Source organism: Lepisma saccharinum, chromosome 4 (assembly GCF_977018435.1).
Source record: "Lepisma saccharinum chromosome 4, izLepSacc3.1, whole genome shotgun sequence".
In the NCBI taxonomy this organism is placed as follows: Eukaryota; Metazoa; Arthropoda; class Insecta; order Zygentoma; family Lepismatidae; genus Lepisma; species Lepisma saccharinum.
The window spans coordinates 102,043,737-102,061,155 of record NC_139232.1 but is presented as its reverse complement, the minus strand read 5'-3'; the positions used below and the strand labels follow the sequence as shown (position 1 = coordinate 102,061,155).

General features: G+C 36.8%; 1 protein-coding gene across 4 annotated transcripts in view; it reads left to right on the top strand.

Annotated features, from left to right (window-relative positions):
• Positions 1 to 14,061, top strand: part of LOC145986682 (putative fatty acyl-CoA reductase CG8306) — a 113,242-nt gene extending 99,181 nt beyond the window's left edge. For all 4 annotated transcript variants that reach the window (XM_083120987.1, XM_083120988.1, XM_083120989.1 and 1 more), the window contains exons 6-9: positions 5,429 to 5,621; positions 9,559 to 9,798; positions 11,417 to 11,674; positions 13,269 to 14,061. In XM_083120987.1, coding sequence (XP_082977113.1) covers positions 5,429 to 5,621; positions 9,559 to 9,798; positions 11,417 to 11,674; positions 13,269 to 13,407 — 830 coding nt within the window. In that variant the 3' untranslated portion in view covers positions 13,408 to 14,061. The remainder of the gene's footprint in view (positions 1 to 5,428; positions 5,622 to 9,558; positions 9,799 to 11,416; positions 11,675 to 13,268) is intronic.
• Positions 14,062 to 17,419: the final 3,358 nt, after the last annotated feature.

Genomic DNA, 17,419 nt, shown 5'->3' with positions numbered 1-17,419 from the left:
TATTTCCTTATCAGAGTTGTAGCTAGAGATTTCAGTGTCCAGGACGAGAATGATTTTCGCATCCCTGCACCAAATTTGCACCCTCCCCTACCTAGACGTAGCTGGCATACTTAGACATTGTAGGAATTTTATGCACCTACTCTTTTCCGTTGAATTCGATGAAAAGAGAACATAGCATTCAAGAAATGTGACTAATAGAAGAACAGTCTTCATTAAAGCAGTGTGTGTTATTGTTCACATCTGCAACATCGATTGCAAATTAAAAATAACTAGGTGGATGTACAAAAAATGAGAAACTTTAAAGACATTAGTTTCCTATTAAATTAACCTGTAATGCTATGTTTTATTCCCGACGAAGGAAGGTGAGAAATGTACGAGAAATAACAGGTCGGTCTAATTTCTATGATCCAGGGGCCTAGGGTGACAATGACAACAACCTTCGCAGCTACAGCTCCATTTCTTACTAGTCCAATTTGATATAATTTTAAAGTCTTATCAATGACTGTAGAAGTACTTTTTTACCTAAAGCTGTTACCAGCCCTAAAAAAAGAGGGAGAGAGAGCAAGAGATGTATGCAACATTCACACACAGGCTGACATCATTCTTTGTCATTCCTTCCTTGTATGTATTCGTACCTTGAATGTATCCACCAAAACTATGGAATTATCCTAATAATGAAGAACATGTCTGAATGTGAATTAACCACAAAAAGAGAGCATTTTCTGAAGACTGCAGTTCGAAAAAAGTCAAAAGAGGGATCAAATATGGTGAACTGTCCCGACCAAATTGGAACATTTACTAGCTTCGCAGAAATTGTTATAAAACTAAAATTACTAAGAAACTAAAATTACTAAATATAGTAGACTGCAGACTTCTGCATCTCTTTAGAGACAACCTATACATTTATACAAGAAGAAAATCTAAATGATTGCAAAATCTTAAAAAAAATTATCCATGTTATTTTTGTAGGTTTGCATCAAAATATTTCATGGTGATGGGGGTGAGCGGCTGCCACTTCAGGACCAAACGCACAGTGGACAGGAACTTCGACTTCGTTAAAATCCAATCTGCCACACCATCTCCAATCCAACAATTAACTGTAAAATTTCTTCGTGAATATTGGGCTTCTAATTGTCTCTGAACTTATTGGAAGACAAGGATTATATTGGGATCATATGGCTTGGAAGAACAGGAAGAACGTATTTAGAAGGGGGGGGGGGGGGTCTGGACGCCCTGAGAGCCTTACCAAGTACTAAAATGAAGTAATGAAAATATTAGCATTTGTCGATGGTTATTAATTTCCTCTGAACTTTTTAGAAGGCCAGGATTATATTGGGATCATACTGCTTTGAATGACACTACAAAGAGGATTTATGTGCACTACTACTCAAAATAATTTATGCAAAAAATATATATCAGAAACTCACTTTTCTCCAACTACATGTAACATCATTTTTGTTATTCGGTAAATATTCAATTATTTATCTATTTGACATAATTTCATTGCCAGGTCACTTGTTTTTATGTAAATTATTTCGATTTTAACTACAGATAAGCTACGTAATGAATATGCGCTGTTATATCTCTATTCTTATAGTCATTTTACCTAATCGTGTAATAATAATATAATATTAATTTATATATTGTAATTAGTATTAATTTAATTTTATATAATAATTTAAACATTACTGTTATTAAATATTATTATTCCTGAAAAACTTCGTTCGGACCCCCCCGAAACATATTTCTAGATACGTGGCTGATATATATATACAGGGTGGGCCAAAAGTCGCAATACATAGGACAAATAAATATGTTGTGATAAGAAACAATGTATTCATATAATATCCTCTACGTGGTTACCATTGGTTTGCAATACGTTTCTTCCACTCTTGATGAACACGCATTAGAAAGAACACTTTAAAAAATAAATAAATAGAAAAACTTAAAAACAAAATGGTATTTTCCTATGTATTGCGACTTTTGGTCTACCCTGCGTGCATATATATAATGGTTGTATACACGCACACACATCTCTCTCTCTCTCTCTCTGTGTGTGTGTGTGTGTGTGTGTGTGTGTGTGTGTGTGTGTGTGTGTGTGTATTCTTCGCATTTGGCTGTTTTTTACTTTTCGGACGCTCTTTATAGCTCACATTTTTAGATTGCGATTTTCAAATCAGCACTGTTGGAGAAGGACAGGAAACTTATAATTCGGTAGAAAACGATAGTTTACCGGTTGACTGAAGGGCAGGTTTTGGCGACTAGTCGATCGAGACTGAGATGGCTGTTTGATATTCGATACCTGACTTTCAAGACTAGTCGGTATGGTATCTGACTGCCACGCGGGATACCCGGGTTCGATTAAGGTCGGAATTTTTCCGGCCTTGTCCTCACTTAAAAACGGATCCGGTTTTCACCCAGCCTCAAATCAGTGGTTACCTGGAGGAAACCGTGGGAGGTAAAGGCGGTCGCAGCGTGATGCTGATAACATCACCTCCAAAGCTGCCGAGATCGAGAATATGTGGGGCCCTATCCCCCACATCCACTAAATGTACCTCCTCGGCACGGTGCTACATGCACGGGGAACTTTTCCTTGACTTCCAAGACGAGACCAAAGTTGAGACGTGCTTCTCTAAAGACTGAAAACACTGAGACTTACTGTTCGACACTCTCGTCTCGTTGGATAGTTGGTTAATCAGAATGTGTGACCTTTGAAAAATTAACCTAAACCAAATTCGCACGAAATCTCAGAACTCGAAGGGATTGGTACAAGTTTGTTACATCTTAATATTCAAAATTCCAATGAGAAAACTCTTGAAAATAGAGACAGGACCGAGGACAAGTCAAACTTTGTAAAATCGAGACGAGACGGAGACTTACTGTTCGATAATGTCTCCCCGTTGGAGACTTTGGTAAACTGTAATGTAGGCTATGGGGTTTGAACAACACCCAAAACCATAAATACATTATTATTTGATTTATCACATAAAAATAGGAGTAAAGTTAATTCATTTCATTCCTCAGACGACCTAGGGCACCCGAAGGATTTTTCTGCGGAGGGAGGAGTGGCAGAGTAAGATTCCATGTCTTGACTTTCAGTCGTTAAGAAAATATGTATTACGTATATTAATATTATTATTTTACAAATCATAAAATTGTAATTGAATTCATAATACTTTATTGTTGAAAAGTTCATATTTGAGTCCATTATTATTATAAAAGAATCGAGGTCTTATTATAAAAGACAAACATACGGAGATCACTTTCTCTGCTCTCCTTCATGGTATCCCTGATGCATAATATTACGCGTCGAAAGATCTGTAGAAAAAAATAATAATTGAAAATACCGTCGCGTGTATTGTCAAAGTCAGTTTCAGACTTCCGTAAATGATTTCTGCACTTTCTGGATACCGAAAACGAAAGTCTAGAAATGTCAGCACAAACTCAAAATTTAAATTTCATGAACAGTTATCTCAGGGCAAGTTCTCTCTCTGGCCCCATCTGGTGGCTTCCTTCTCAGATTGCAAGAAAGTTGACCGCGGACTTGTTTGGTTCTCCCTCGCTCCCATCAACAGTCATAAATTGTATTGGGCGCTAAGTGGACGAGGGAGGCAGCTGTGGACTAGGCCTGCTCTCGCTGAGCCACGCCTCCTCATCCGTTCCCTTGGTCAGTGTTCCCACAAACCTCTGAGTCTCTAATTGTCCCCCTTCGCCTTAAGAGTTTGTCTGCTTCACCATCCTTGTATTAATGCAAACAGCAAGTTTCCCCCCTTCCAAACCGTTTCTAAAGGCATAAGAGGTGTTGTTTCACTTCAAACCCATTGCCACAATCACCCACAGATAGGTAGAAAACTACATAATAACAATAACTATAACTTAATAACAAGTGAATCAAAGAAAACAATCCCCCTTATTTTTGCGTGAAGATATACCCAAATTCCCATGATGCAGGCACATCATGAATACCCCCTCCCCTGTAGACACCTCTGGGTGGAGGAGATGATTCAACCTGGCAGGCGAGTGACGATACACAGCATAGCAACTGCAATAGGATGTTCTCATGGTTTAGCCTTCAGCATAATGCATGAGCATGTAAATTTCCAAAAAGTGTGCACACAATGGAGGCAAACGTTTCGCGGATGAAGATGTTGAGCTGCAACCGTGGCTGGGACAACAGCTCAAGGACTTTTATGCGGCATGTTATGGGGGACTGATAAAGCTATGGGATAAGTGCATCAATGTTGATGGAGATGATGTTGAAAAATAAAAACAAGCTTCCAAGTCAGTATCTCGTGTAGTAATTTTGAATAAACGTTTGTGACCTACTTACTGACTTACTTATGTATTTGTTCATGAACCTATTCATTCAGGTTTTTTGTCCAATATATACATGCTGTAGGCAAGTTAGGCAATAACCACGATTTGGTCCAGGAAAGGTCAGTATGAGTTCACACTATTTCTGTGGAATTCTTTTAATGATAATCATATTTACCCATCAATGGTGAAAGCCAGATCATCAGGAATTTAGTGTGTATATTGGGAAGATGGGTGATGTTAGCTCTTGAAAGCTATTGATAGCCCAGGAAAAAGCCACCACTAAAACACACACAATAACTTGTGTGACTAAGTTCATGTTTCTTCAATATTTCCACCACCATGTACAGGGAACTTACAGAAATAAGAACTGTAAAGTATATAGGAGAAAGTAATAAGTTTAAAAAATACAAAGAATCTGGCATCCTTTCACTAGTTTTGGTAACTGTTTACAGAGTGTAAATGTTGATGCAGAAACACGTATTTTGTCTTCTGAGAGTGATGAAGCTTGAAGTTAGTTCATACCGTTTGACAGAGCTACAGAACTTTCTGCGTTAGATGATGTAACTTGAGAAAACTCATAACTGTATATACCCAAACTGCAGTCACCTGTTACATGTAATACATGAGAAGGTTAATGAACTATTCATGTTATTTAAGAATCAAATGTAATTTTATGTCGATTGATAGAATATTGGTTGTCAGTATCATTATCAGTAATTTTTATATCTATATTTTGTAGTATCAGCAAAAAAAAAAATCATATTGGTCCATACCTATAATTGTCTGTACATTGTTTAAAACACTTTTTTTTCTTTCTACACCACAAATTTTACATAAAGTTCTCCATAATAAAATAAATGTGAGAGATACAATCTGCATTAATCTGTTGTAATAAACTTGGTCTAATGTATTTTTTCAGCATTGACAATATGGATATAGAAGGAAAATTAGACATAGTTTTGATAATATGAACATAGAAGTAAAATTAGGTATAGTTTTGACAATATGGATATAGAAGTAAAATTAGATATGAAATATTCTTATAAAGGTGCTTTTTCTTTCATAAAACTAACAGTAAGTAAAGTGCTAAAATTTTCCATTCACCTTCTAGTTCTTGGAGCCAGAAAGGAACCTGTACCTGGATGGATTAACTCGATGAACGGACCTTCAGGCTTTATAATGGGAGCTGCGAGAGGAATAATTCGAAGGCTTCCACTGAAAGAAGACGTCGTGTATGATTACATTCCTGTTGATGTAGTTGTGAATGAACTGATTGTTGCAGGATGGTATGCAGGAACAACAAAGTAAGTTTAAATCTCAATAAACATTAAGTTACTGGTGGAATCAATCTGGAAAACAGAAGCTTCTTGTCTGCCAAATTTATTTCGATTCATTACACTTAAATAGATTTGTTGCCTTGCAATTCAAACTTAATGTAACTAGTCCATAACTAGATTTTGCTATTGTTTGTTCATGAATGAGGTGAGAGAAAAAGACATTCAGTGCTATTGGCGCACCATCATATAGTGTTGTTCTTGTATAAATGAAAGAGCACGGGAAAGAAATCGTAAATTTCCTAAATTTGCACCTAATGTACAGTGTGTGTGAGAAGTTTCTGTACCCTTAGATTATATTTCACAGTACATATTACCCCTAGATATAGATGACATATTTATTTATTTTAACACATGTATCTATTTACATCATAATATACTTGGGAACATTACATTTTATTACAGTACATTGTTTGCCCTGTGCGTTGTTGGTTGTGCCCCCCTCCCACACACATATCACTAGTTGTTCCTCAGCACTGTAACTGTCCACTCACATCAGCTATGGCACAATTGACATGAGTTTTAGCAAACTTTCCATGTGACCTTCAGGGCAGGGATGCAAAGCACGAAAACAAAATAATTCCCAAACAAACTAATAGTGGCTAGATCCAACACGGTCGCAACAGAATACATGCGAGTAGGGGCACGGAGATTTCTCTGACACTGTACATTGCCCTCTCATTGATTAAAAGTTTGATCAGAATTTTTCAGGTGTTTGTGACTTGAATATAATGTAAAATTTGGGAAAATTTCATAAGATGATGTTTTATTGTGACCATGGAGCTTGATGCAGGATATTTTCTATTGTTATTTTGCGTTGCTTTTCTGTTGCTTTTCGCAAATCGTGGATATTGATGTTTTTATTGATGAAGGGGAATTGCCTGGAACAGGATGGCAATATCGAAATTCAATCATTATCGGCTTGGCCATCAAGCCAGTCTGCAGGAAAATGTACAATTCCAGAAATGTAAAATTAGAGTTTTGATGTAGCAGTTAATGTGAAGCACATGGCGATAGGCATAGCAAGGGATGGGCGAAGTGGGAGACAGCCCATGGCCCTTCAGCTGAAGGGGTCTCTTGTCCCATGGGGTGATGCAAAGAAATTGTAATAAATAGAAGTAAGAAAATAGATGGAAAAGGTTAATTTTTGTTAATAGATTAATCATGTGTGTTTATTTTACTTTGGTTTTCTGCCACTTTTGGCTAATTGCAAAGATGATGATGCAATTGATGAAGGATCACTCGTAAGGAACACCCATGCCTAAGCTGGAATTTAAACCGGGGACCCCTGGCGTTGTAACATGCTGTGCTAACCACTCCATTGCAGAGATCGGCAACTGCACATGGTGTAGTGATATTATAGTTGTCATTAAAGTTGGTAGATTGAGTTGGTGTTTTAAGTCCACTTTATGTACAGTAAGGCTAATTGGGACTGGACCTACAGTTTAAAGTGGAATCCGAACCACTATGTGCCTTCACCGAGTATTGAACCTGGGACCCTTTGATTACAAGGTGATGACGCTACCACCGTGCCATCGGGGAGGCACTAATGTTGGTAGAGATTGCAATGTGGGAAGAACATTTTCATCTGAAACATCTAAAAGAAAAAGAAAGCCGAAATAACAAAGCAGAAGAATAAAAGTTTAGGTGTGTGTGTGTTGAAATATTTGAAAAGGAATATAAGGAAAAGTGTTGTAGCTGATGTTAATATGCAGTGCTGAATTAGGCAGAGTAGGCACAATCCTATGGGTCCCACACCTTTTAGTGGCCCCTCGACAAAGGATCAAATTGGTAATGATTTCATCTTGAAAGAAAATTACGATCAAGGTTTCTTAAAGGGTTTCCAAAAATCAACTTTAAAATGAAACTAAAACTTTACATTAACCTTTAGCCACCTGAGCCTCTTTCACATGTAAACCCCCTTGCTGCCCGAGCCGATTTTCAGCAAAATGCAGAGTTTTATAAAAATGACTGTATCAAACGTTAATTGCCGTAAACAGAAAAATAATATATAGTTTTACTCTGAATGAACCATAGATTCGGACTATATAAAATTTATGCACATTCGGCATATATATGGAGGGAGGGGGGATGAACCTGAAAATTCAAGATTTTTTTTAAAAAAATAGGGGATTTGCCCCCTCCCCCACTCCAACAAAAAGTACAAGACATTGTAACAATACACATGGAAATAATCGCTAGGAACACTAAAATAATTTCACTATTATCATATGACCAATAGAACACGACTTGTACCCCCCAAAACGACATGTCTGCAGTCCACTGACTCTTTCAGAATATACGTAAGTGCACATTTGGTCAAAAAGTCATTGGAAAAGAAGTACAAATATGATGTCTTTTGTACTTACCTCTGCTGCTGCAGCTCCCATGCTTGATCTGGAGCCATGACTCTCACTGATGGTATACTCCATAAAACATGGCTCCAGACACAGCGGCACATCACACGCGATGCAGCGGCACCTGCTGCAGCGTTTGGTTCGTGGCCCGCACAGTGCACATTGTTGCTGTTCTCTTACCATTTTGGGGAAATGGCAGAAGCCACGAACCTCATACCGCTTAGCGTGTGTACAAGATGGTGTTCTGGTCCCAGATGATCTGGGCTGTGCAGCTGCTACTTATAGTCAACCGATGGCAGAACCCCAAGCGCCTCACATTCGGATGGAAAGTCTTGAAGAGCAAGGCGTTTAGAACGGACTGGTCGAGTAAGTGGAAGAACAACTTTCTATTTTTAGACGATGCATGTCACATTGCAGCAACTTGAAAAACATCTGCTTGGCAACAAAGACCTGTTTTCGTCTTGCTTTCAAAGTTTTCTATGTAATAGCACAGTTTTCCTCAACCCCTCTCCCCCCCCCCCCTCCTTGTGGCGGCACGGGGAAAATTCCTTGTGACCTTTGGTACCGAGAAGCAAACTTTTCACCCGTCTAGTTTCCAGTGGTGGAAGAAAAGAATTGCTAACAAATCCAGCCTTTGTTTGTCGGAATTATTTTTCCTTTATGAGGAAGCTGCACAAAAGAAGCTGCCATTTTCCCACCTTTTTTTGTTTGACGCGAAGACATGCAAGAGTCATAATTGTTTAATATGAGTGTTAACATTAATGTAAAAAAAGAAAAATTGCAAATCCAGCCAAAAATAGCGACATTATAACGTAAAAACTACGAGCATGCTAGAGGATTTCGATTGAGATGCTCGGGATGCAAGGGGTTACATGTAGGATCTTGATCGAGAAGCTCGGGATGCAAAAGGTTAAAGGCTCTATAGAGAAAACACTGATATTAATTGTAATATTTGTAATATTAATATGTAATCAATAATTATCATCATTTAAATTTGATAATATTTTGCTGACATATGCCTGAAGATTTTGTAGCAATTCACATTGAGATCTCAAGTTTAATGAATGGGTGGGGGCCTCATATTCTAAACTCGTCCAGTGCCTCGTGATATTTTGCTACACCAATGCACATGGCATATAAACACTTACATGTAAAAAATATCATTGTGTACATCGTATCTTGAGATTAGTTGTATATTTCTTGTTTGCTTTCTATTTAGTGACAATCACGTAACATCTTCAGAAGATGGCAAGTAAGGAGGTTGACTCTCCACGTTCCACATTCAAAGCTTTGAATATCAAATTAAATCAAATGTTTTAATTTTTTATTGCTGTTGAATATTATATTGACCATTACACATGTAGCTACTACAAACTATCAAAGCTCCATGCAAAGTTCTAACTCATTGTTTAAATCGGATTTGAATCCTTGCTTTAGTATAATCACATACGTATCTTCACTCCTGCATTACATTTTTTTTAAAAAAATGTGTACAATTAAGAACTATTGTACTGATCAAATAAGATGTACTTATTTACTTATTATTTCAGCTCTGAGACCATCCCCATCTTCCACTGCACAACGAGCACACAGAAGCCTTTCGTGTGGGCAAATGTGAAAGATAAGGTAAATCACCTTTTGAGGAAATATCCAGTGAAAGGTGCCGTATGGTCGCCAACCATGAAGTTTGTCCCATCTATTCTACACTTCAAATTTTCATCCATATTTGTTCATTTCTTACCAGGATATGTATTGGACACTGTTGCAAAATTAACTGGACAAAGGCCAATGTAAGTATGAACTAATACAATGAAGTTCTTATCTTTCTTCGTGTAACTTTTCCATGAAAAAACAAAACTTGAAAACAGACTTAAAATTTGCACAAAGGTATTCCAATAAATTAGGGATGATATTTTGTTCATAATTGTGTGAATATACTCAAGGCTAGGTGGCATCAAGGTGAACAGCAGGAGTAAAGGTTTTTCAATTTGTAGCCAATATGTACCTATTAGTTGTGTTGATGAATTAAAGCATGATTTATTAGTAAAAAGTTATGACTAATGTCAGTAGTAGGAATACAACTTTGGGGCCCTGCCTGCAGAACTGAAGAAGAACCCCTATATGAATCACATTTTGAAACTCCATTATTTGAAAAGCTCGTATAATTTAATCACACAAAGTTATTAGTGGTTAGAAGTAACACTGAGCTGATATCACTTTGAACTAATATTGAAACTAATGTCAATACTCTTACTGATTTCCACTGGTACCAATGTACCTGAAAATTATACCAGTTCAATGTAGTTCAAATATTTATTAATATGTAAACATTCCAATGGAACTTGACCATTGCTTCATAATTTAATGTGAGATAATAATTTTTATCATCCAGTTCATATCTCTTCGCAATGCTGTTGCAAAAACACTGAAAATTTATGTTGTATTCCCATTTTTATGGGGAAATTAACACCTAAAATGGACATAAATTACTACTTGTTGAGCAATTTAGATTGTGTTAATGGGTGGATAAATCATCCATGACATGGTACTGAAAAGAACACCAATGCGATAGCTGAGTCTTGAAGTTGGCAACTTTGATGAACATCGAAGGACAACCACTTAACATGCTCAGTCCCCAAGGTGGCTCCAACTGTTTGAGGGATCCCCTTTAACCTCTTCCTCCCTCCTGCACTGCAAGGTCTGAGACACCCTTATTGCCATCACTGACCAATGCTAAAATGCAACTTGAATGACTGCTATCTGTACCTTTGTGATTGCATTCTTTGCTATTTTTTAAATGTATTGCGAGTATACAATTTTAGTGTATAGGATAGCTTCCTTGCAGTATAATAGTTTTGTTTGTCCACTGTGAATAGTGTTTTAACATTGGGCATGTCCAAGACTGCTAAGGACTGTCCAAGGACGTTTTCTCAGTAGCCAACCAATATTCTGCCAGATTTTCAAGCCTTTGACATGCTTTTTACTGGGCCAAAGGGGTTGGGGAGGTTATGACCCTGACCATTCCCCCCTTGGGCATGCCACTGGCAAGAGGGTTGAGTTTATAGGTTTTCATGACTTCTACTGGCTACACAGTTAAGACGTAGCATGTTTGCAAGTGATAACATGCTTTTCATGCTGAACAACAGATTTGGCTAAGATAGATTTAAGAAATTATACAGACAGACAATATTAATCTACGTCAGTAACTTTGAAAAATTTTGCATACATTCTTTACATATATAATTTTGCGTTTTAAAAGTGTCAGTCAGATTTTGTGTATTTTGTATGATGTGCCTTTAGCAAGAAAAATCTGAACATACTCGAGTGATAGTAACATATCAACATACTTGTGATATCTGTTAATGGGAAACTGTATGCATTCTAATGTAATTGTTTTTTACTTTACAGTGTTGTTCGTTTGCACAAGAGAGTTAATGCCTCATTGGGCCTTCTTCAGTATTTTATATTTAATGAATGGAAATTCAACAACGAAAAGTCACGAGAACTTGTTAACAAACTGAGCGTGAAGGACAGGGAACTTTTTGATATTGACCTGAACACATTGGAGTGGGGTCCCTACATTGAAGATTTCACACTTGGCGTCAGGAGATATTTGAACAAAGAGGAGGACAGGACCCTGCCTGCTGCAAGAAAGAAACTTGCTGTGTAAGTATTTTGATTTTAGTACTTTATTCACATGCAGTAATGAATTATGGTTAATACTTGGATTCCCCACCCCCTTCTCCCCCAAGATAACAAATTCGTGACTTTTTCTTGCCCTTTCTTTCCCTTTTCTCGACCTTTTTCCTCCTTTTTCTTAACATTCGGAAATTAAGAAAATAGATATTTTTATTCAATGGAAAACTCCTACCACAAGGCTAGCTATAAGATGAAAACTCAAGCTGGGGAGTGGCCACATTATTTAATATTTTTACAAAACTTCAGGCATACGAGACTATAAATATTAACCACAACTCAATTAATTTTAGATTTCCAAATATTCAATTTTATTAAATCCCAGTACAGGTATATAACAATGTAAATTCACTATACTGTAAAAAAAAATAGCAAAAATTATTGACCACAAATATAATTTCTTGATTTCTTGACCTACATGTTCATCTCTTGACAGGTAGACACCCTGCTTTGGCAATACAGGTAAATTTCTATCCTGGTCAGGGATTTTATCCACTCCACAAATAACTCGCTATTTGCAAAGAATGACAACACATCTCAGTATGTATTCAGGTTATATGAATCATAGCTGCTGTAATTTGTTTTGGCAACATATCCTAGTGGTTTAATTATTGGGCATTTTTGCATGGTTCAGTGTAAGAGACTACTCCCACATTTTCTGCCAGATAATTGTCTGACGTTATTAACAATAAAAGTGTTGATTTTTTATCAAGTAGAGTGCGCGAAGGATCAGGCATTGAACATTTCTCTTTCATCTGGGGTCACTTATTCATATATGCTGTGAAATACAAAGAGTTCCCATAAAATGCATCACTACAAATATTCACAATTTCCAGTATTAACAAGCAAAGCAAAGTAATCATACAAAGCAAAATTTATCAAATTTCACTTTGATTTCAATGTTTGTTATGAACAATTAACGGAGAGAACAAACTCCTATGTGATTTTCAAGATTCATTCCCTTCTTACATCATGTGCAAGGGCAGAGGGGGAACAAATTAAATTCCCCTTAGCTACAGACTGGGGTTGCTATTGTTGTTCCAATCCTAATTTCAAATTTCTTATACGCTGTTTCATTTTTAGATCATTTTTGTTTTTGACAAGACACAAATGCATTTGTGTGAAAATGTCAAACAAATAGACAACTATAACCACAGAAAGTACATTTCAAAATAGTGTTAATCTAAAACTAAACCCTCTTCGGGCCAGGGCTTGCCAGAGGGGCTTTTTTATTGTGACATGTGGTTAGCACATTGAGTCCCTTTGCTGCTGTTTTCGACTCTTGAGACCGGAGCCTGCTACTTCTTGTCAAATAGCTCCTTAATTGTCCTCGTGACACTGGGTCAACACTGACATTTTGGGGGCTCCCAGCGAGAATTGAACATGGGATCTCTCGCACCAAAGGTGGGAGTGCTAACCATTGGCTATGCATGAGCCCGAATGTTAATCTAATGTGTTAATAATAAGTTACTTTCAAAGTGTTTAAATAGTACATGCCAACATTGTGTCTTGCGTGTCTAATTATGTATACATTCTTATTTATTATTATTATTATCTTTTTCAGATTCAATTGCATGGACTTTGTACTCCAAGTTTTGCTGCTTGTACTGCTTTGGTGGATATTTTCAAAGATGCTTGGATTCAGCATGATTGGTTCAATTTGGTGCCTTCCAGTGATATACTTCTTACTCAGTTTGCTATAAGGTGGTTGCTAACGTGGGAGAAGGTGTATGATTAATGGACGTTTGACACTTGTACTTTTGCTTCGCAAGCCAGTAATAATCAGGTTGTTCTATTTTGAAACAAATGGGTTATTGATATTAATGTGTGACATGTACTTAATTTTGTATTTTTGTCAATAAAAATCTTGTTTGATATTTATGTTAAAAACAGAATAATCACGTAGAAAGCAAAATAGGAAGGTAGATAGCATTATGCAAGTTAGTAAAAAAAATAATGATTTACTGTTACTTTGCTTCTGAATGTAACTTGTTAATTTTGGGCAGATATTGTTGTGTATTCAAACTTCAGTCTCAGATGGACCTTTGGCTATCACTAGGGCAGATGTTTTCAAATTTTCCTCACTGTTCGAAAAACCACTATCACATTCCAACTAGATATTATCAATAGTTTAATAGACTTACATAATCACAAAACTATTGAAAATATCTAGATAAGGATGAAAGCAAACCACATGAAAATTTATGTCAAGGCTCTAGAAGGAATTCCAAACTGGTGTAATTTTTCAGATTTTGAAATATCATAGCAGTTTTTCGAAAGGCGAGGAAAATTTAAAACTGCTGCCCTGGCAGCAGCCAATGGTCCACCCAAGCCTTACGGTATCAGAGGCGCAACCACGAATTTTTGTCGGGGGGGGGGGGGGGGCAAGTACCAGGATAAACATACCAATAATAATAACAACAATGTTACTAATAATGTTATAACATTATTATTATTATTGATTTGCTTATTTTACTTTGCTTCTTGTGCCACTTTTGGCTAATTTGCGAAGATGTGGATGAGTGAGCATGATGAAAATGATGAATGGATACTCGCAAACATCCATGCCCAAGCCTCGATTCGAACCCAGGACCAACATTATTATTACTATTAGTAGTGGTAGTATCAAAGACGTTATTATCCTCGTAAATTATGCAAGAAGAGGGTAGAAGTTTGTGCTAAAGCATTTGTGTTTGAAGAAACGATTTGATTATTGTTTTTAACATGTTCAAACTTCACATTAATAACGGAATTAAGCACATAAACTATACTGCTGGACAATGAAAACCGGACACTTTAATATTTGACATCTGAATTGCAATAACAGCTCGCAGGTATATTACAGAATGTTTGGCAGATCATGTAGTACCATATGCACCATTCATAGGCTCGGACTTTGTTTATGCATTCGTACTTAATTCAGTTTCTGCAACATTTAGTTAGCCCTTGTACCAGAGCTTTTATCGACCCATTGCGTTATCACAAAAAATGCAAGTGTCCGGTTTTTTTTGTCCAGCAGTATATTTTTGAAAGACAGAAAATGCTTGATAAATGCATTCCAAATATAATTCTTTTTTACATTAACTTTCATGCACGATATATGTTTCACATATATGCAAAGTGGAGTGACGTGGACACTTAAATTGTGTACGTATTCAAATTTTCTCTAATAAATATTATATACAACATATATTATTTAAATACATTACACAACCAATTCATCCATCTCACAAAAACCAACAGCAAAAATTGCATAAATTGTCTCGGAAATGTGCACGCTCCCGAAGCGAGCAAGAAAATTTTTGTGTCCAATTTTTTTGCAGGCTGAAATCAATATTAATTTAATAGGGTGCAAATAATTTCACGGAACGCCATGGCATTTTATCATTTACAACTTTTGTACCTCTCCGATGGTGTAGTGGTAACAACGTCGTCTTGTGATCAAGTGGTCCCGGGTTCGATACCTGGTGGAGGCACATAGTGGTTTGGAACCCACTTTAAGGCCCAGTCTCAATTAGGCTATTTGTGCATAACGTAGACTTTAGAAAAACACAAATCAATCAATCAATTTTACAACTATTTTCATTAAGATCGTTTGGCACCCAGGGATGTCTCCCGCCATCCCCTAGCTACGGTTCTGAACTTAATAAGACTAAGAAAAGGAGGTATTGCAAGCGAAGCGAGCAAGAAAATTTTATGAAAAGTATTTCTATTTGCATAAAATTTAAAGATCTGGGCTGTAATTGCCCCCTGCAGGTACAATTGGCCGTCAATGTTTGTCCCCCTTGCCCCCCCAGAACTCATTTCCAACCAAGGTTGGGGGGGTTGGGTAATGGCACCCCTGTGGTTGCGCCACTGTAAGGTATCGAGTGTACTACAAAAGATATGCACTGCATAGTCTCACATTATTTATTCAACATCAAGTGCCACTAAATATTTTACAATGAACCCCATATATATATATATAAACCTTACAGTCTATTTATACTCTCAGAATGACTGCAGCATCACACACGATACCTATGTAGGTGCTCTTTGCGAGTTTTCCTTCATCAGCTTCAACTAATAATCACTCATCCTCATCAACGGAATTAGTCAAAAGTGGCAGAAATGTGAAGTGAAATAACAATAATGCAAATACCACACCATATAGGGTTCATACTCCCGGCCTCCCCAATGGAGACACAGTGGGATAGTAAAAAATAAAGGAGTTTGCAATGTATGTGAAACATTTAAATTCAACGATGTTTATTATTATTAATATCATAAGATTTATTTTGTTTTATTTGTACTTAAAACACTTATTTATTTTTGTACACAATATGTTGGCTTTTTCAAAGAATTCTCAGCAGGTGAGTAACAGCAATAATGCTCAGTCATAGGTTAGTTTCATTTTTTTTCTTGTTATTTCTCTCGTAGTGATTTGAGTACAATATGATAATTTGCATAGGCATTCCCACCTAGTGCATTGTATCCATGCATGTCCCACACAGCACAGTAATGTTTGAAACAAGCTCTTCATGTAAAGTGAAAACGTGCTGAAAGCATACTGTATGCTTGCAGTAAGCTTGAATAAAGCCAAATAGTTACATGTCAAAATTAGAGGAAGCTTGTCCCAGAAATCTGCATGCTTGATACAAGCTTGCATCATGTTTGTTTATATTAACCTTGCCATATCCAACTGGCTCTGTCAATCTAGAAGCAAGCTTGCCACAAGCTTTCGTGCTTTGTGGGGTATTATACAACCCTGGTTGTATCCAGTGTACATGGAAATCTCAAAGTGAACAAACTACTAACGTACAATTTCCAGTATGAGGTGTAGGGCAATATTTAATGTAGTAATGCCATATTTGTAGTTCTGGTAGTTCAATATGGAAAAAGTAATTGTAAAATCATTGAACTTGCAAAGATCACACATGTTTTATTATTTTTATTTTAGATAATAACATGTACTAAAATTATCCTCATTAACCTTCTTTTCTGTACCGTGTTTAAGAGTTGCTGTTTTGTCTTGAGGTTCATGTGCATCTTCTGAAAAGAGAGAGAGAATGCAAAATTGGTTTTAACATTTACTATTTCCCGAGTTCACAAGGTTAGCAGAAAATAGACACAAACTCTTGACTTTTGCAAACTGTTATTAATGTGAGGGTAGATCAAATAGATGCATATTCACAATAAGACAACTACAAGAGTAGCACTATGCAAGATTTCACACTGTTGCATGCCACTTGAAGATAAAAATCAATTGCAGGCTTATGCAGCGTGGGACAGTCGCATAGCTATGGTGTGAAACATCATTGTTACCAATTGGTCCATTAAGTGACATGCTACACATGTTACTTGTGAACAAACCAATCACCAGCAAAAGTTTCACACCATAGTGATACAATGTGATGCATAATCCTTCCAGTGACGTGAAACATGTGTTACAGGTCACCCGTGTGAAATTTTCATAAAAGGGACATCTCTTGTGGGTAGTACAGTCACGGACAGTGCCGGCTTGTAACGATTCCATTGAAAGTCAGTGTATTCATTACAAGCCGGCAGTGCCCGTGACTGTACAAGTGAGCATATTTCAAAAATAAGATGTCAGGTACTTCCGACCAGGTTTATTGAACTTTTATTGTTAGTATTAGATGTCTCAAGAAGGATGATAGACTAAGGTAGACTGATGGATTTCTAAAATCTTCCGAGCTCTATACCTAGTCATATCAT